The following is a 14,195-nucleotide window of genomic DNA, read 5'->3' as shown; positions in this document are numbered from 1 at the left end:
GCTAGGCCTTTTCTGGTTGGAACGGCGAAGGATGAGGGGTGACTTGATAGAGGTTTATAAGATGATCAGGGGAATAGATAGAGTAGACAGTCAGAAACTTTTCCCCCGGGTACAACAGGGTGTTACAAGGGGACATAAATTTAAGGTGAAGGGTGGAAGGTATAGGGGGGATGTCAGGGGTAGGTTCTTTACCCAGAGAGTGATGGGGGCATGGAATGCGCTGCCTGTGGGAGTGGCAGAGTCAGAATCATTGGCGACCTTTAAGCGGCAATTGGAAAGGTACATGGATGGTGCTTAAGCTAGGACAAATGTTCGGCACAATATCGTGGGCTGAAGGGCCTGTTCTGTGCTGTATTGTTCTATGTTCTATGTTCTAGGTGAGGTCCCGGAAGGCTGGAGTGTAGCGAATGTTGTACCATTATTGAAGAAGAGCTGCAAAGAAAGGCCTGGGAATTATAGACCTGTAAACTTAACATCTGTGTGGATAAATTACTTGAGAAGATTCTGAAGCATAAGATATACATAAGATAGACAGGGTTTGATTAGGAAAAGTCAGCATGGCCTTATGAGTGGGAGATCATGCCTCACAAGTTTGTTAGAGTTTTTTGATGAAGTGACCAAAAAGGTTGACTGGGGCAGAGTAGTAGATGTTAGTCTATATGGATTTCAATTGGATACAAAATTGGATTGGTGGTAGGAAGCAGAGGGTAATAATGGAAGGATGCTTGTCGGACTGGAGACCTGTGACTGGTGGAGTGCGTCAGGGGTCAGTGTTGGGCCCATTACTGGTTGTTATCTATATCAATGATTTGGATGAGAATGTACAAGGCATGATTAGTAATTTTGTTGATGACACTAAAATAAGCAGTATCGTGGACAGTGAGGAAGGTTATCAGAAATTGCAGTAAGACTTTGATCAGCTGTGGAAATGGGCTGAGAAAAGGTAAACGGAGTTTAATATAGATAAGTGTGAGGCCTTGCACTTTGGAAAGTCAATTCAAGGTAGGAGTTTCATGGTGAATGGTAGGGCCTTAAGGAATTTAGTGGAACAGAGGGATCTTGGAGTTCAGGTTCACAGTTCTCTGAAAGTGGAGTCCCAGGTAGACAGGGTAGTGAAGAAGGCTTTTAGCACACTGGCCTTTGTCATTGAGTATAGAAGTTGGGAAGTTATGTTGTAGTTATACAGGATGTTGGTGAGGCCACACTTGGAGCATTGTGTTCAGTTTTGATCATCTTGTTATGGATATGATGTTATTACACTGGAAAGAGTGCAGAAGAAATTCACAAGGATGTTGCCTGGACTCAAAGGTCTGAGTTACAGGGAGAGGTTGGACTTTTCTCTTTAGAGCATAGGAGACTGAGGGCGACCTTAAAGAAATGTATAGAATCATGAGAGGTAAAGGTAGGGTGATTGCACTGAGTCTTTTCCCCCAGGGTTGGGGAATCGAGAATTAGTTTAAGGTTAGAGGGGAAAGAATAAAAGGGAACCTGAGGTGCAATGTGTTTACACAGAGGGTGGTACGCATATGGAATGAGCCGCCAGCGGAAGTGGTTGAAGCGGGTATATTAACAACATTTAAAAGGCATTTCGACAAATACATGGATAGGAAAGGTTTAGAAGGTTATGGGCCAAGTACAGGGAAATGGGGTTAGCGTGGATGGACATTTGGTCGGCATGGACCAGTTCGGACCAAAGGGCCTGTCTCCATGCTGTAGGACTCTATGACTCTATGAACATTAAAGAAGTAGAGCGGAACCACCTCCCAGGAAAATCTCCATTAGGAAATACATTTAGACTGGGCAGAATGATTCCCAAAAAGGTGAACACTGTCTTTTGCATGACAATGGGGAGAGAAAAAAAAGCGGATTGTTTTTGTTGAGTGCCTTCCATTACCACAAACCTGTTTCCACACAGTGGAGATTCTATGATTTAAATGAGATTGAACAGTTTAGGCCTATACTGTCTAGAATTTAGAAGAATGAAGAGAGATCAAATTGAGGTATTCAGATGGTAAAAGGTGTGGATAAAATAGATGTGGAGCAGATAATGCTTCCTCTTGTGGGGTATTCTAGGATGAGAACTCAGTCTTAGGATAAGAGGTAGCAAATTTAAACAGAGCTGAGGAGAAAATACTTCTCCTAAAGGGTTGTGAATCTGTGAAATTCACTACCCCAAAGTGCGGTGGATGTTGGGAACAGTGAGTAAAGTTAAGGAGGAGTTAGATAGATCTTTAATTGGCAATGGGTTGAAGGATTATGGGGAGAAGGGAGGGAAATGGAATTGAGGAGCTTATTAGCCATGATCAATGGGCCGAATGGCCTAATTTTGCTCCTATATCATACGAACTGATGAACCAAATGAACACAAGATGTTGTTGAAACTATGCTAAAAATGACAAGTATATTATTCTCTGACATGGTCTGAAAAGCCATTTTTGAGTTTGCCGAATTAACAGAAGATTCATATGATGTAAAAACATATACTTTTCTCAATAAAATTAGTAACCTTTGGCAAGGGGGCAGAATGTGGAAGATTGAGGCAGAGCATTCAACTTTAGTTGAGAGTGTGATCTACTAAAGGAAAATGATGTGAAATGTGTGGAAAAGTGAACCATTTAACAAGGTCCTGACTGAAGAAAAGGCAGAGCTCAGCTGAAATGCCAAAAGGCAGATCGATAAGTATACAGAACAAAATCAAGAGCTTATAAAACTTAATTTCTTCTCAAAAGGAAGATGAAGCAAGAATGTCATAGATTAACATTGAACTGGTTTGTTTTGGCACCTCCCCGCTATATGGTCAATGAGGGCATCTCTAAGGAAATTAAATGGAAGGTCAGACTGTTGAATAATTCAAAGAAGTTGTGGTCCCCATATGGTTCATGGCAGAATCACACAGCATTTGATGACTTTCTGGGACTGTGAGATCATGTGATGAGTGTGGCACTGATACAATGAGCTTTCAGGTGGAATGGTTTGTGTTCAGTTCTACTCAGAATGCAATTCCCCAACTGCATAAATGTTCCAACATTTTAACAGGAGACATATTTTGATGATGGATTTTTAATAATTGACGTGGCTACAAAGGTAACAAGTCCAGCATTGCCACTTTAAGCGAGGTCTTTGTGACTGCTGGAGGTCACCACTAGCATCATAGTGCATCTTGGGGAGGAGGCTAAAGATGATATGGCTTCGGAGGATGATGATGCCTACTTTTCCAACTTAATAGAATTCAGAGCCAACTTCCTCAGCAATGGAACACACATGCCAGTGGTCCTCAGAAACAAGTGGCATAACAATTGTACAGGTTAGTGAATGTTGCTGAATGACCACTTTGTACATGTCATACATCTCTCTATGATGTCAGCCGGTGGACTTCAAACTACAGAATCTCTAGTTCAAGCTACATTGGGTGTATATAACAAAGCACCACAGATTAATTTTCTTTTACATCCATTGAAAACTATGACAACTTTAACCCAACCTCTTCATCTGGAAATTAATGTTGATTTGACACCCTGCCTAGTATTGCTTTGCACCAATCTCAATGCAAAGTGTGGCTAGGGAGTAAAATAAACTTTTGATGAGGTGAATTTCTCAGTGGGCTGGATTTTATAGGGAGGGTAAGTGGGGGTGGCTGGGTCCATACTGTTAGCTTCACTGGAACAAAAGGCAATTAAAATCCTGTCCTGCAGCAATAACATGCAGGAGCAGCATAAACACACTCAGGGTTGGACTTATGCCCCCTAAGTGGGCAAGGAGACCCACCCTCGAGATGACCAGAACAGTCCCAGCAGCACCACGACTCATTAGTGGCTCCTGCCAGGACTGCAAGCGTCCCCAAGAAGACGGATGATGTCAACCAGAATGAGGTGAGTCCTAGATTTTGGAATGGAAGGGATGAGACAGGATATGGTATGTGAAAAATGGGCTGGCTGGGGTGGGATTGGCAAGATAGATAAAGGGAGACAAGGTGGGGTGGTAGTCAGAGTGTCCCGGACACGCAGAATGCTGATTTACGTGTTCCACCTTCTTTTCCATCCTTGAAAAACAGCCTTTGCATTCCAGCCTGCCTAACTGCCCAGTATTTTATTGCAATGAAGGCAGTTTGAAACCCTTAATTGCCACTTAGACAAGCAGTTAAGGGCCTCAATAGGTCTAAGGTCTGTGTTAGTTGTGGCTGATAGTTTTCGGCATTTTTACACACTGCCACAAGTACATGATTGAGACAAGTCTTTGGAGAGTCTGAGGCTGAGGGGTGACCTTATAGAGGTTTATAAAATCATGAGGGGTAGGGATAGGGTAAATACACAGGGTCTTTTCCCGGGTGGCAGAGTCCAGACCTAGAGGACATAAGTTTATGGTGAGAGGGGAAAAATTTAAAAGGGACCTAATGGGCAATTTGTTCACGTAGAGGGTGGCGCCTGTCTGAAATGAGCTGCCAGAGGAAGTGGTGGAGGCTGGTATAATTAAACATTTAAAAGGCATCTGGATGAGGATATGTATAGGAAGGGTTTAGAGGGACGTAGGCCAAATGCTGGCAAATGGGATTAGATTAGGTTAGGATATCTGGTTGGAATGGACGAGTTGGACTGAAGGGTCTGTTTTCATGCTCCATGATTCTGTCACAGTTGGTAGGACAGACTGTTTCTGTTAAGATAAATATTTAGTTATAGAACGCAAGAATGTCTATGCTATTTCTGTACCCACTGTTTTTTTAAGCTCTACAGTTTATAGATGATATAAAATCTTGTTTGGAATCATAAATTACTGACACATGTTTGAAACGTTTGTGACTATTCTGAAAAACCCCATACCCTGTCACATTTTGCACAGGCTTCAACAAGTTTTAAAAATTGTAATTAGGAAGATTTCACCCCAGGAGTATTCCCCCTTTATTGTTGATAGCAAAGTTATGGAGTAAAATTTACACTGTGCACGTGTGAATTTTTGAAATACATTGACAAGCGAACTTTCTACTGACAGCACAAAATAGCAAAATCACATCTTTTAATGTCCTGATTCTAATGCTAAGTGCCAATGGGATGACCTGTTTTATTCATGAGTTTGTGTTGTTCAATAGGCTAAGAAATAGACACTTATAATTGTGTCACCATTCACAAGAATATCTTTTTATTGTGTGCAAACATTTTAACTGAAACCAAAAAACTCAAGAGTGTCAAAGGTACAGTCATGTCACTTGCAGACTGAGATTTGACATTTTTAAATTTCCCAATTTTCTTCCAATTCATCATTTTCTGAATGTTTTGATGATTCACCATCAATGATTCCTCAGATAGTTATGCATTTCTCAAGTGGCTATTAACAACAGATATCTGTGACCTACTGTAGACTGAGTCTTGACCCTGCCCTCGAGGAGATAGTGAGGACTGCAGATGCTGGAGATCAGAGCTGAAAATGTGTTGCTGGAAAAGTGCAGCAGGTCAGGCAGCATCCAAGGAACAGGAGAATTGACATTTTGGGCATAAGAAGGGCTTATGCCTGAAATGTCGATTCTCCTGTTCCTTGGATGCTGCATGACCTGTTGACCCTGCATTCACCTGGCATCCAAACAATCGATACACCTTGGTAAAGCTCAATGCATTCAGAAACTGACTGACTTACATTTTAGAATCCAAGGGCATGCAATTTATCGCAAGGTCTGTATGTGTCTAATCTCAGTACAGGGGCAGAAACACCAACCCTGGTCTGTAGACCTTTTTGAAGTTACCATTCAGAATTATTGGAAAGATAGGGCAACGTGAACCTTACAACTACTGTAGTAAATAAAAGTGACCCATATCACCCTGGAGCTGCTACAATCCGTCTTGTGAGCTTTATTTACACTGTCACACGCTGCTTACATCACAAAGGCCCCTCTATCTGTCATTACACTGCCACTAATCCCAGGGCCTGGAAATTTGATTGAAATAATAAATTAATCAGAGTATGGTGAGACAAAGTGAGGACTGCAGATGCTGGAGATCAGAGTTGAGCAGTGTGGTGCTGGAAAAGCACAGCAGGTCAGGCAGTCTCCATGGAGCAAGAGAGTCGACATTTCAGGTATATGCCCGAAACATCGATTCTCCTGCTCCTCAGATGCTGCCTGACCTGCTGCGCTTTTCCAGCACCACACTTCTCGACTTAGAGTATGGTGAGTCAGGGACACATAACAGGATGGCTAATGAGCCATCTGGAAAGCAGAGAGCAGGGGCCTGTTCAGAGAGTCTACAAAGTTGGATCCAGAAGAATCACTGCTGTTCATGAACGCTCTTAATGATTTAGATTTTAAAAGCAAAATCACAAGTAGTAAATTTCAGGACAACACTGAATTGTGGGAAAAAACACAGTACTAGGGACAGCTGCAACACGTTGTGGAAAGACATTAATAAACTCACAATGGTAATGTAATTGGCAAATTATTGTCAATATAATTAAGTGTGAACTATGACTTTAAATAAGAAAATGAAAGTCCTGTATTATCTGGAAAACATTGATTTAAATGGGTCAGAGGTAGCAAAGGATCCGTCAATGTAGGTACACAAAGTAGTGACCGTCCATTAACAAAACCATAAGAAAACAATACTCCAAGCTAAAGGTTTTATTCCTGAAAGGATAGAATTGAAAAGTTGGGAATTTGTGTTAGACCTGGACCAAACTTTGATTAGACCATAACTTGTGTATGGTTCTGCTATCCATGTTATAAAAATAATACACAGACCATGAAAATGTATGAGGTTGGTTTGAGAAATATACAAATTTTACTCACCAGTTGTGGACAAGCTGGGACTCTTTTTGTCTGGAAAGAGAAAGCAGAAGTGTAATGAGCATTAAGTGACTAAATGTGGGATTTTTACCCTTCACTCAGGAGAAAGTCCTGCCACCATACTGATTGGACAGAAGTGTACTAGACCCAGTAGCACTGATGTTGCAGTGGACAGATCCTGGAGCTACAAGCAAACCCCCACTAGAGTTAAGTCCTGGGAGTCCAGAGACCATGTGGAGTGAGGAGGTCTCAGGGCACACAGGGGAGGTGAGGCCTGGGGAGGTGAGGCCTGAGCAGATACACAGTGGATGACGTTGGTGGAGAGGACCAATGGGTAGAGAACACCTTCAGGACCAAGACCTTGAGGAGGAGGGGAACGCGGTGTGTTGCATTCCTGAATTTGAAAGAAGGCTGCTGATAGTGACCCCTCAGCTCCTTTCCCGGCTGAGGCCGGAACAAGGTCACTTTCAGGCTTCTCAACACCCTCCTCCCATATTCAACTCATCTGGTCATACTGGAAAGTGAGGCTGGAAGTGGAGGAACAAAATAGCTCTTAAATAGCAATTAACTGGCACTTGGAGGGTAAAGGCAGGTCGAGAGACCTAGCCCTCAACCAACCCACCATAAAATTGTGTAAAGGCTAGGTCTGGTAGGACCTCAGGCTGAAGGCACTCCCTCCAAACCCAACAGTGGGGAGATGTAAACATTTGGCCATAGACTTAGAATAATGAGTTGATCATTTCAGAATGAGACAAGGAGAAATTTCTTCACCTGGAAGTTCATTAAACTTTGAAATCATTTAGCCCACATGGCTGTTGTCATGCCATTATTGAATATATTCCAACAAAGGTCAACAGATTACATGTACGAAATGAATCAAAGGACACAGGGATTGGCTGGGAATATAGCATTGAAGTGGAATATTTGCCATGATTGTATTGATTAGCAGAGCAGGCTGAAGGGGCTTTATTCTGTCCATTTCCTACATCTTTTAGGTAGAAGGATTCAGTCTTTTGTGCCTCACAATTCATCCGCAGGAGATGGAGTTAGCGACCAAGTAACTTATGTGATGGTTTGAAGGGATTGTTAAAATAATGACACCACAAAAGAGCAGTAAAGGAGGCAGCTTCCTTGGCTTTCCTTTCCTCATTTCTGCTCAGTGTAAATCCTACAAAGCACCCCACCCTGACCAAATCCGTCTCCTTATAAAGCACCTTGGAACTTTTCGCCACTTTGAAGATGCTATTGAGATGTGAATCATTGTTTTTTCATATTAATCAGTCTGTAGATTGTGGAAATCACCACAATAATGCAGAGGCAGCTGCTGCCAATTCTGATCTGGACATCTTTATTGATATTATTAATATTAGTCTGATGTGTGACCCACATTCACATTTTTGAAGATGGCAAGATGAATTAATAAAGTTGTTTAGAAAGTGTACTTACTAAATAAGCTGGGCAAAAGTCTTTCTAAATTTACAAATAATAATTCAGCTGTCATGTTATGTCCAGTTCTGGGCACCATGCTTCAGGGAGGGATGTTAGAACTATGCAGCGAAAACTTACCAAAATTATACCACAGATAAGGGACTTCAATATTGTGAAGAATCTGAAAAGCTGGAATTATTCACCTTCAAGCTGAGTCAGGAACTACTCTATAGACAAAGCTCAAATACACCATGATAATGATAACTTTGAGTATATTTTCTAAAGTCAAGATGGTGTGTGAATTGGAGACTGACCAACCTGCATTGGGCATGGGGTTACAACGTCTTTCCTCAGAATGTATTCTCCTTTGTCGATGAGCCAGTCTAATTGTTTCTCTATTGCTTTTTCTTTTTTAAAAAAATTGTTCATGGGATCTATTTGTCCCTGGCAAGGCCAGTATTTATTTTCCATCATAAATCACCCTGGAAAAGGAGACCTGCCTCTTGAACTATTGCAGACCTTGGTATGTAAGCGCATGCCCAGTGCTGTAGGAAGAAAATTCCAGTATTCCAACCCTGCAACAGTGAAGGAATGGTGATAGATCCAAGTCAAGATGGTGTGTGAATTGGAGGTGCGTTTGCTGCTGGTGGTGTGCCCATGTATCTGCTACGCTTGTCCCTCCGAATGATAGAAGTTGGGATTTTGAAAGGTTCTGGCAAAGGAGCCTTTGGTCATTTACTGCCATGCATCGAAGTAGATGGTACACACTTTTATCGCTGTGCAGTGGTGATGAAGAGAGTGAATGTTTAATGGATGGAGCACCAGTCAAGCTCACCCAGGCAAATGGGGAGTATTCCATCACATCCCTGATTTGTGCCTTGTAGATGATGGACAGTCATGGTGGAGACAGAAGGTGTGTTACTCATTGCAGAGTTCATAGCCTCTGTCCTGCTCATATAGCCATAATATTTATACTGCTGGTCCAGTGCAGTTTCTGGTCAATGGTAACTCCATGGATGTTGATAATTGCGGATGCAATGCTGGTAATGCTATTGAAACCCAGAGGGCATTGTCACAATGTGGAGATTGAGGGCATCAGTTACGAGTGTGTTGTGTCAAGTTGCTATTGGTGGGTGTGGAATGAAGAAAATATATGGGTGATGTTGATTTTGAAGTTTGAAAATTCTAAGTTTTATGTTTCTCATAATGCTTCGTTTCTCTATTTCCTCCTAAATTTCCTTATCCTTACACCGTAGGCATTGATGCCTCACAATGCAAACTGGAAAATGCAAGGTCTCGTAACAGTATCTGTCATCTCAAAGCAAGAGGTGATGTGAGCCCCAGGCCTAACAAACCCAAGAAGGTGGATGACTACAAAAATTTCAGGCCCATCTTCTATGTCTCAGGGACAAATGGAACTGACCTGTATGTATAAAAGTAGAGTTTCATTGTAAGTTATTACACAATGCTGCTTGGAATGTCCTTCCTTGAATGTGCTACTGCAATAATATGGTTAATCAATGTAATTTTAGTTGGTTTATATTTTTGTTACTTTATTGCTAAATAAAATATCAGAAAGATATACAAAGCTTTAGTTTGATGTGGTTCTATGGGACCTGAATTGCTTTAGCATACAGTTACTAAATGTTTGCCTCTCTTCCTCTGTTTGGAGTAACAGGATTTGGAGGAATGCATGGCGATGTAATTCCACTAAAAACCAAAGGGGCAAAGGAGGGTGCACTTCAAGTGACCCTTGGGCATTGTTTTCAAATCACTGGCACAGATGTAGTCCAATGCAACTTGGAGGGAGTGAAGGGCAGGAAACCCAGAATGTCCAAATGGAAATATCCTCTAAACCACTGCTATTCAACCATAACATTGCAGTGGAAACCCTGTTCAGGTCCAAACAGGTCTCCTGCGGCTGATGAATAATATTTTGATAGCGGACGAAGAGCAATCCAAATGGAATTCAGCCAGAGACCTGTAATGACAAACTCCTCTGAAAATTCTGTCTAGGAAAGCAGGGGGGCAACTGCAGCAAAATATTTAACACTTTAATATGTGGTTTGTTCAATTTCAACTCCAGGACTTTGAGATGTCAAATTGTTTCTTTTCTATACAGAGTTATCAGCTTTTGTGAGAACAGGGGTTGGAAGCGAATATACGACAATGACAGAGCTGACTACTTATTAAAATGGTGTGAAATTAATACACCGAACAACTTTCAATGCTTTCAAGAAGGTAAAGGGCTACCTGAATAACATAATATAGAAACTGTCATAAGTGTAACATAATAGACTTACAATCACATGTCTTAACATTCTCTTTCTGCATATACTGTTTCATACCTTTGATTTTTTTTTTCACTTTTGTTGGAAGAGAATTTTTTACTTTCTGAAACTGCGGTATTGCAATGACATCTCCTTCTTTTTATGCTGTACTGATATAATATTTTTTGTATTGGACTGCTTTACAAACAGTGTCCTTTTCAGTAACATGTTTTCCTCTAATCTTACCTTTACTGTCCAATGGTTCTCTGAAGCCAGTCATAATATCCAGTCCAGTGTGTCCTGCATCCACTATTTTTGAAAGAAGAGAGTTCCAAAGTTTAACAATCCTCTCAGAAAAAAGAAATTCTCCTCATCTCAGCCCTAAAAAAGTGACCCTTAATTTTTCAACAGTCTCCCCTAGTTCTGGACTCAGTCACAAGTGGAGACATTCTTTCCAAACCCACCATCCTTCTCAAGACTTTTCAGGATCGTACAATCAAGTCACACTCCCTCTTCTAAACTATGATGGGAATAAGCCCAATCTTTCCTCCCTTTTCTCACATGACACACACTGTAATCATTCTAGTAAAAACCTCCTCTGAACCACCTCTGTTGCATTTGCATTCTTTAAACAAGGAGATCAAAACTGTACACAGTATTTTAGCTGTGGTCTTACAAATGCCCTATACAGCTGAAGCATAAAATTCTTACATTTATGTTCAAATCCTGTCATAGCTTACATTATCCTTCTTAATTATTGCTATACCTGAATACTAACTTTTCATGAATCCATGTATAAGAAGGCCTACATTCCTCTGCATCTCAGAATTCTGTAATTGTTCTCAATTTATGTAATACTTCTTTATTATTCCTGTTAAAGTGAATTGACTTTACATTTTCCCACATTATACTCTATCTGCCAGATTTTTGTCCAATTATTCAACCCATCTATATCTGTCTCCATCTTACATATGATCTTTTCACAACATACTTCCCTACCTAACTTTGTATCATCCCCAAATTTAGCCACTATACCTTCACTGCCCTTGTCTAAGTAAACGGTATAAATTGTAAAAAGCTGAGAACCCAGCAGGTCTCCACTCATCACATTCTATGTATACTCTCTGTTTTCTAACAGCCAAACAATCTTCTAAGCATGCTAATTTGTTACGCATCACACCATGAGCTCCTGGTTTGAACATTAAACTTTTATGCAACACTGTGTCACATGCCCTTTAGAAATCCAAATACAATATGTCCAAAGACTCCCCTTTATCCATAACGCAGGTTACTTCATCAAAGAACTCCAATAAATTGGTTAAATTGTGCTTTCACGAAACCATCCCGATTCCTCATGAATACTTTGAGGTTTGTTTTTGAAGTTGTTAACTATAACCTTCTTAATGAGTGATTCTATCACCTTCCCACAACAGATGGCAAGCTGAGCAGATTATAATTTCCTGTTTTCTGCCTCCCTCCCTCCTCAAAGACAGGAATTATACATGCTACTTTCCAATTTTGTGGGATATCTCTAGAATCTAGCAAATTTTGGAAATTTAAGACCAATGTATCAACTAACTGATTAGTCAATACTTTTAAGATCCTGAGATGGAAGTCTAACTGGACCTGGGGACTGGGTCTGCAGATCCATCAGGTTGTTTAGTATTACTTCCTTAGTGATTGTGGCTTCACCCATTGAAGGAGCATGCTCCGAAAGCTTGTGATTTCAAAAGACTCTAACGTGTGTCGTGTGACTTCTGACTTTGTCCAGTCCAAGTCCAACACTAGCCCCTCCACATTGTAGCATATTATTGAACTCGCTATTGAGTCCTGAAGACTGCAGGGTCCCCAAGTGGAAAATGAGATAATGTTCTTTCAGCTTGCACTGAGCTTCACTGGAACACTACAGCAAACCAGACAGAGATGTTGGCGAGGGAACACAATTGGCAGGCAACAGGAAGCTCCAGATCATTTCTGGGGACAGAACATAGGTGTTCTTCAAAGCAGTTGCGCACTCTGCATTTCATCTCCCCTAGTAGAGGAGCATTAGTGTTTAACTCTAGTGACTGTAATTTCACCAAGTTCCTATCTCCTTTCCACATCTTGATTTATAACTAGAACCAGAAAGATTTTTGTATCCATTATAGTGAAGACAGAATCAAAATATTTGTTCATTTAATTTGCCATTTTCTTGTTATCTAACGCTCAACTCCCCATTCTCACTTTCTAGAGGATGAACTTTCTCTTTAAAAATACCTGCATTTTAAATTTTTGGCTCTCTTCTCATGATCAATCTTTTAATCAATTTCTGCCATTCTCTATATTCTGTCCTATCATCTGACCCTGTCACTCACCTGAAGAAGGGCTTATGCCCGAAACGTCGATTCTCCTGCTCCTCGGGTGCTGCCTGGCCTGCTGCGCTTTTCCAGCACCACACTTTTCAAGTCTGGTCTCCAGCACCTGCAGTCCTCACTTTCTGCTGTCACTCACCTTTGCAGAGTTTGTTTTTTTTCCCTTATGATGGGTGCTTTCTTTAACTTCTTTCATTAACCAGGGATGGTGCATCCTCTCAATTTTTCTTTTGAATAGGAATATGGTTATTCTGAGTATCCTGAAATATCCCTTTAAATGTATGCCACTACTTCTTTATTGATCTATCTGTATCCTAGTTTCCGATTCATTTCAGCTTGCTTGGCTTTCATGCCCACAAGTTGATTTTTTTTTAAAGAGTAGTCTTAGACCCACTGTTCTCTGTTTCAGTCATATTGTGGCTGCTGCTGACTAGCAGTGAGGGGCTCTGCGGTTATTAATTAATCATGTCACATTGTACAATGTCTGGTTGATTTCAGAATGTGCTGATCTAAAAAACTATCTCAAAAGCATTCTATGAATTCCTCATCCAGATTGCCATTGTCAATTTGATTTTTTTTCCATAGTAGGGTGCATGTTTGTCTCCAAATGGAGATGTGAATTAGGTCATGACACTTTGAACTTAGTTTTCATTTTACTGGAGGAAGAATTTTCCTCTGCCTTCACAGCCTCACATCATTTTCTTGTGATTTTTTTTGTGGGTTGGGAAGACCTTGGGTGCATAACATACTCATGTCTGTTGTGGTTCTGTTCGCCGAGCTGGAAGTTTTTGTTGCAAACGTTTCGTCCCCTGGCTAGGCGACATCATCAGTGCTTGGGAGCCTCCTGCGAAGCGCTTCTTTGATGTTTCCTCCGGTGTTTATAGTGGTCTGTCCCTGCCGCTTCCGGTTGTCAGTTTCAGCTGTCCGCTGTAGTGGTTGGTATATTGGGTCCAGGTCGATGTGTTTGTTGATGGAGTTTGTGGATGAATGCCATGCCTCTAGGAATTCCCTGGCTGTTCTCTGTCTGGCTTGCCCTATGATAGTAGTGTTGTCCCAGTCAAATTCACACACACGCAGACAACAAGCAACATGAACTCGACTGGGACAACACTACTATCATAGGGCAAGCCAGACAGAGAACAGCCAGGGAATTCCTAGAGGCATGGCATTCATCCACAAACTCCATCAACAAACACATCGACCTGGACCCAATATACCAACCACTAAAGAGGACAGCTGAAACTGACAACCGGAAGCGGCAGGGACAAACCACTATAAACACCGGAGGAAACACCAAAGAAGCGCTTCGAAGGAGGCTCCCAAGCACTGATATGTCGCCTAGTCAGGGGACGAAACGTTTGCAACAAAAACTCCCAGCCCGGC

At 41.3% G+C, this 14,195-nt stretch overlaps 1 protein-coding gene and 1 long non-coding RNA gene across 3 annotated transcripts in view; one reads left to right on the top strand and one right to left on the bottom strand.

The window, feature by feature from the left end:
- Window positions 1-14,195, top strand: part of LOC122540400 (protein polyglycylase TTLL10-like) — a 58,136-nt gene that overhangs the window by 10,206 nt on the left and 33,735 nt on the right. Inside the window, exons 3-4 of one of the 2 annotated variants that reach the window (XM_043676089.1) lie at window positions 9,448-9,616; window positions 10,314-10,432. In XM_043676089.1, the coding sequence (XP_043532024.1) occupies window positions 9,448-9,616; window positions 10,314-10,432 (288 nt within the window). Of the gene's footprint in view, window positions 1-9,447; window positions 9,642-10,313; window positions 10,433-14,195 lie in introns of those variants that run through there. The other variant, XM_043676090.1, reaches the window with a different exon arrangement.
- The window catches only part of LOC122540402, a 39,618-nt gene continuing 36,142 nt past the window's right edge, over window positions 10,720-14,195 (bottom strand). The window contains exon 3 of the long non-coding RNA XR_006309279.1: window positions 10,720-10,770. This is a non-coding gene — a long non-coding RNA (uncharacterized LOC122540402). The remainder of the gene's footprint in view (window positions 10,771-14,195) is intronic.

The sequence above is a fragment of the Chiloscyllium plagiosum genome, chromosome 34 (genome assembly GCF_004010195.1).
Source record: "Chiloscyllium plagiosum isolate BGI_BamShark_2017 chromosome 34, ASM401019v2, whole genome shotgun sequence".
Lineage (NCBI taxonomy): Eukaryota > Metazoa > Chordata > Chondrichthyes > Orectolobiformes > Hemiscylliidae > Chiloscyllium > Chiloscyllium plagiosum.
Note: the sequence above shows the minus strand (reverse complement) of the source record. Positions and strands in the feature narration are given on the sequence as shown.